General features: G+C 37.2%; 1 protein-coding gene across 1 annotated transcript; it reads left to right on the plus strand.

Moving 5' to 3' along the window:
• The first annotated feature begins 232 nt into the window (after positions 1–232).
• Positions 233–2,490, plus strand: LOC109206677 (subtilisin-like protease SBT1.7). Its single transcript, XM_019369523.1, has one exon. The coding sequence runs from the start codon at positions 233–235 to the stop codon at positions 2,414–2,416; it is 2,184 nt and encodes a 727-aa protein (XP_019225068.1). The 3' UTR covers positions 2,417–2,490.
• The last annotated feature ends 3,851 nt before the right edge of the window (positions 2,491–6,341 follow it).

The following is a 6,341-nucleotide window of genomic DNA, read 5'->3' on the forward strand; positions in this document are numbered from 1 at the left end:
ATTTAATTGCTGACCATAAGAGATATGGTCAATCATGATTATACTTTATGTGAGGATAAAAAAAACAGATATGTTTATACTAATCTCAGTTTATAAGGTAAGGTAATTGATCCAAATTTGGAATATCCATAAAAAGATACGTAACCAAATGATTACATACTAAATCGAGCAGCATCAAACAAGCATTATATATTCACATTTTGCCTAAATGTGTTCATCACCAAAAAACAACATGGATCTGAAACTCGTTTCAACCTTTCTTTGCATTGCCTTGCTTCTTTCATCAAAAACATTTGGTGACCATTTTACTAATCAAAGCGATATAGATACTTATATAGTACTTCTTGAGTTTCCTGATGATCTAGTTTTCTCTGATTCAAAAGATTTATATCTCTGGCATCAGTCATTTTTGCCTACAACTTCAGCAAATTCTGAGCACTCGTCGCGCATTATACATTCTTATCGTCATGTGTTTAACGGATTTGCAGCTGTGTTGTCATCAGATGAAGTGAAGATGATAGAAAAGAAACCAGGATTTGTATCTGCGCGTCGGCAACAGGTACTGCAGTTGCATACCACACACAGTCCAGATTTTCTTGGCTTGCACCAGAATGTTGGCTTGTGGAATACCTCGAATTCTGGTAAAGGTGTGATTATTGGTGTAATAGATACTGGAATAACTCCACAACATCCTTCTTTCAATGACAATGGAATGCCTCCTCCCCCTTCCAAATGGAAAGGCAAATGTGGGTTCAATATCACAGTTTGTAACAACAAGCTTATTGGAGCACGAAATTTGGCCCAAAATGCTACGTCACCTGTGGACGACGATGGACACGGGACACATACTTCAAGCACAGCTGCTGGAAACTTTGTGGAGGGTGCCAATTTGCTTGGTAAAGCTAATGGCACGGCTGCTGGCATTGCGCCCCGTGCTCATGTGGCCATGTACAGAGTTTGTGCTTCAAAATGTCAAGAATCCGATATCTTAGCTGGTCTTGATGCTGCCATTGAAGACGGTGTGGATGTGATCTCGATTTCCCTTGGATCATTAGCTTCTATGTCTTTATATGATGATGTTGTAGCAATTGGTTCGTATAGTGCGATTGAGAAGGGGATTTTTGTAAGTGCCTCGGCAGGAAATACAGGACCGGCTAATGATTCTGTAACAAATGCAGCCCCCTGGTTGCTAACTGTTGGTGCTAGCACAACAGATAGAAAGATAAGCGCGGTAGCAGTTTTGGGTAATGGAGCAGAATATGAGGGCGAATCAGTCTATCAACCTTCAAATTTTTCACAAAAGTTACTGCCACTTGTTAATCCTGAATATTGTGAATTTTTGTCTACAATTGATGTCAAGGGTAAAATAGTGTTGTGTGAGAGAAGCAACACCGGTTACCCTGCAGTTCAATATGGACAAAATGTGAAAGATGCCGGTGGTGCTGCCATGATTCTCATGAACAACGAATGGCGTGGCTATACAACAATTGCAGATGTTCATGTCCTTCCTGCAACACATATTAGTTATGCTGATGGACAAAAGATCTTAAATTATATGAAATCAACAACAGCCCCAGTTGCAACAATATTATTCAGAGGAACAAGAATTGGAGACAAGCACGCGCCAGCAGTTGCTGACTTCTCTTCCAGGGGACCATTCAGCATTGGCATACTAAAGCCTGATATTATTGGCCCTGGAGTAAATATCCTTGCAGCGTGGCGAACCTCTGTAGGGGAGATAACATCTGCTACATCAACATTTAACATTCTCTCTGGCACGTCGATGGCTTGTCCTCACCTTGCCGGAGTAGCAGCATTGTTAAAAAGTGCACATCCCAATTGGTCTCCAGCTGCAATTAAATCTGCAATCATGACCACTGCTGATTTCGTCAACCTTGGAAATGATCTGATTCAGGACGAAAGATTAAAACCTGCTAATCTACTTGCAACCGGATCAGGGCACGTGAACCCATCAAGAGCAAATGATCCAGGACTCATTTATGACATTCAGCCCGAAGATTATGTGCCCTTCTTATGTGGCTTGAATTACACAGATCAACAAGTTAGTGTTATTGTGAAAAGGAAGGTACATTGTACGTCGAGCATACCTGAATCGGAGTTGAACTATCCTTCATTTTCTATTCCTTTGAAATCAGGGGTTCAAACATATACAAGGACTGTGACTAATGTTGGTGAAGCTAATTCAACTTACACAGTTAAAGTATTTGGACTTGATGGTGTTGAGGTGACTGTTAATCCAACCATCCTGAAGTTTTCAGCCTTGAACCAGAAGGCGTCATATAATGTAACAGTTAAGCCTTCACCTCTTATAGCAGATTCCCAAGGATACATAATATGGTCTTCTGATAGGTACTCTGTTAGAAGTCCAATAGGAATATTCCCGCATATCGTTTAAAGATACAATTGTATTTGTTATAAGAAAAAATTTCTCCATTATTTCCTAGATAAATATGTGATTCTCTTGGAGGAATGAAGGACCAGGAGTTTTGTTATGAAAAAAGATAGTGTACCAGAAAATTGGAAAATAATTTTAAAATAAATTGGATGATCAAATTGCCGTGAAAAACCATGGAGAAGTAATGGGTAAACAGTTCATCAATTTCCAATAAAGCAGGAAAGGAAGGAAATATCAATGTCAACAAGAGCATCATTGAGAAGGGAAGCGAGAATGTACAAACAATTCAACTAACGGTTACAACGATTGAATTGCTATTAAAATGTTCTCAACTCGTCAAGTTATGAATGATTATAAGTGTAGTGGCTTGTTAACAATTGAACTCGTATTCCTCTATCACAATAATATTTTATCCATAAACTCTTAGCCTTACATCAATCTCAAATTAAGTAGGAGGATTCATGTTTTAGGCGCGTTCCAAATTAACATGGCTATATATCCGTCTGTATAACATAGCTATGATCCATAAATTAAAGAGCAAAGCATGTGTTCACGGCAGCTTATTTAAACTCCTTAAAATAATACATATGTCCTTATACGTACACGTTGCATGATTTTGGCACACAAGCAAGACAAGTACATTTACGAATAATCAAGCAAATATAGGCGGATAAAAAGGCAAAATCCTTAAGACATATATCCAAGATTAGTTTAAGTCGGGTTTAAATTAAGTAAGCGACCGTGCTAGAATATGTGATTCGGGAAGTGCCTTATACCTTTTCCCCAGTCTTCTATATTCGCGGATCATAAATGGAGCTAAAACTTTCCTTGATTTGGGATTGAATCATTGGTAACTTGGAACACAGAAAATACTCAACTTTAAATGGTGACTTCTAAAATAATAAAATACTCCATTTACAAATATAAATTAAAAATTTTCTTTTTTCCGAAAAAGGACGTGTGACACCCATAAATCAGGAGCTTAAAAAAAGGAACCCATAAATCTTTGTCATGTGTTAGTATTTAGTACCAGATCTTGAACATTTTTCCAACCTTTCTTTTTTCCAGCACGATGCTTGCACTAAGTTAATAATTGTAGCATTATATATGTTCTTAATTATTAGCTTCAATAATATAAAAAGGTTAGCGTTATCTTCTTAATTACTAGTACTATTCAGTTAATCAGTTCAAATTCTGCAGAGATTATATTGCTAAACAAGATCCAACCAACAGACGCATTTCCTTTCATGGACTCAAGGATATCATTAATGGAGAATACATCCTCCTCTTCCTTTCGGCTATTAGCAATTTTATTAATCTCTCTTCACATTATAGCAACATGCTTAGCCATGAATATCAGCACTGATCAAGCTTCTCTTCTAGCCTTGAAAGCCCACGTCACTTATTCAGACCCTTACCATATTCTTTCAACAAACTGGTCTTCTTCTTCAACCTCAGTTTGTAACTGGATTGGAATCACTTGTGGCTCTCGTCATCAACGAGTTACTGTAGTTAATATTTCAGATATGGGATTTACTGGTACCATCCCACCACAACTTGGCAACCTTTCTTTTCTTATTTCTCTTGATCTAAGCTACAATAATTTCCATGGTGAACTTCCACTAGAGTTGTCTCGTTTGCGAAAGTTGAGAGCCATTGATATTAGTTCCAGTGGACTCAATGGCTCCAATGTGCTTTCCATGTTCAACATCTCATCACTAGACTATTTGGGTCTGATGGATGCTAGTTTAACTGGTGATCTTCCATCTGATTTATGCCGTCGCCTTCCCAGATTGCAAAAGCTTTTTCTTAGCTCCAACATGTTAAGTGGACAGATACCAAGAACCATATCTGAATGCTCAGAACTTCAAGTCCTAGCGTTGATGGAAAATAACTTTGTTGGAACAATTCCAGGAGAACTAGGCAACTTACAGCTGCTGAAAGTTTTGGATATTGGATTTAACAATTTTCAAGGTATGCGTTTGTGAGCACGTGATTTTTGCCCTAAGCAAACCATTTCCAAAAGTCTCAAATAATTGATTTCTCTATTATTTTACAATTTTTGTGAATTTTGTGCTACATTTTTGTGTTAATTGGTTGCATTTTATTCATATGAAAATACAAATAGGCATTTGTATTTAGGGATTTAATGTCACAATTTTAGTATTAGGTAGTTTTAGGACAAATTTAAAGAAAATTGCAAAAAATAGTTCTTTGCACGTTTAATTGTTAATTGTCGCATTTATCTTTAAATAATATTTTTTTTAAAAAATAATTTTAGGAGTTAAATAGTTTAATTAGGTCTTTGTTTTGTTTTGACATTTTATAAAATCAGAAAAAAAAATAATAATAAATAAATACAAAAAGCCAAAATGAACAAACAATTATAATAAGAAGGTTGCTTTGAATTGGGCCATTGTTAACAAATTCGGAGCCCAGGTGTTAAAACAAGCCCCAGGCCAGCCCAAACCCGCGTCTAAACCCGGTCCGTCTCCCCTACCCCACCAAACGACGCCGTTTAGGCACCCATTAATCCCAGCCTTTCATTTTCCCAATCCAACGGTCAAAATTGGTTACAGCATTTTAGATATAACTGTAATAATCATTCATAAAAATTAAAGACCAAAGTCCCTCCTTCCTCGTACCCCTGCAACCCTACCCCGTCTCCGCCGGCCGCCGTGTCCCCACCACTGTTCCACCACATCCCCGCCGCTCGCCGCCGGCCGGAAATCGTCGCCGCCAGCGGCGAAGCCCCGAATCCTCCCAAAATTTCACCACCTACTCCCCTTTTCCTCCTCTTTCCAACCCCCAAGACCATATTCTTCAAATCCTAGCCATTTGCCTCGAATCTTAGATCTAAAGTCCGGCCAAAAACACAAGTTCATCCAAATGACTCCAAATCTTCACCATACAGTCCCCTCGTCCTCCCCTTACAAATCCTTGGTTATTTTCTTTCGAAGTTCACCAGGCCGCCTCCAATTTCAAATCTAGGGTTTCAAGTTTCTCTGCCATTGGAAAGCTTCACTCTCGGATGATTTTGATTAATATTATGAGTTTATTTCGACAAAGATAAACCCATAATATCAATTAAATTCGTTCCCAGAAATCAAATAAGCTCGAAGATTAATTCAGTAAGTCATTTTCCCCTTTTCAGTTTCGATTTAGTTCGCTTCTTGTTCTATCTTTTAATTAAGTGTAGTTTTAATTTCTGAATATTTTAATTAGTGATTTGTTTGTCGATTAGATTGTTGGTGATATATGTTTCTATTAGTTCTTAGTTTAATTTTCATTTTTGTTTGTTTACACTGTTTTTGTCTTGTTCAGTTTTTAGTTAGTCATTCGTTAGTATAATTATTAGGTATTAATTCAGTTTTAATTAGTTTAAATGATTAGTTTCAGTTGAATTTTGTTTGAAAATTGTTGCTTCTTGATCTTCCTGATACTTCACTTCGATTCTGTGGTTAGATAGTTAATTCAATTGTAGGATTTGTTCTGTGTTTAGTCAGTAATTAGTACTTCTTTAGTTCAGTACTTAGGTTAAGTTGATTTGGTTATAGTTGATAATGGTAATTTGGTGAATTGAGACCTAGATCGAAGGTTAATAATTGCAAAATAGATTCAGGGGTTTTGTTTGGGTTTGGGTAGTAATTTCAAGGGGTGCTAAGGGTAGTTTAGGCATGGGAAAAGGGTAGTTTAATCAGATTTGGTAATTGTTGAAGTGAAGTAAGGGTAGAATAGGAATTGTAATGGGTTTAGACCCTTCTAGAATGGGCTGTAGTACAGATTTCAACAAAATAGGTGTAGTTACTTGTGTAACAAGTCAAGAAACAAGGGGTAGAAAATAGAATTAAGATAGGGACTAATGGGTAAAGTGAAAACCTGAAATTGTACCCTAAGTTTACCTATAAATAGGCATTCATTTGCC

This window comes from Nicotiana attenuata, unplaced genomic scaffold, assembly GCF_001879085.1.
Source record: "Nicotiana attenuata strain UT unplaced genomic scaffold, NIATTr2, whole genome shotgun sequence".
Classification (NCBI taxonomy): domain Eukaryota; kingdom Viridiplantae; phylum Streptophyta; class Magnoliopsida; order Solanales; family Solanaceae; genus Nicotiana; species Nicotiana attenuata.

Bases quoted from the DNA above. Each gene is read 5' to 3' on its own strand.
- LOC109206677 (XM_019369523.1), top strand. From the start codon at position 233: ATGGATCTGAAACTCGTTTCAACCTTTCTTTGCATTGCCTTGCTTCTT.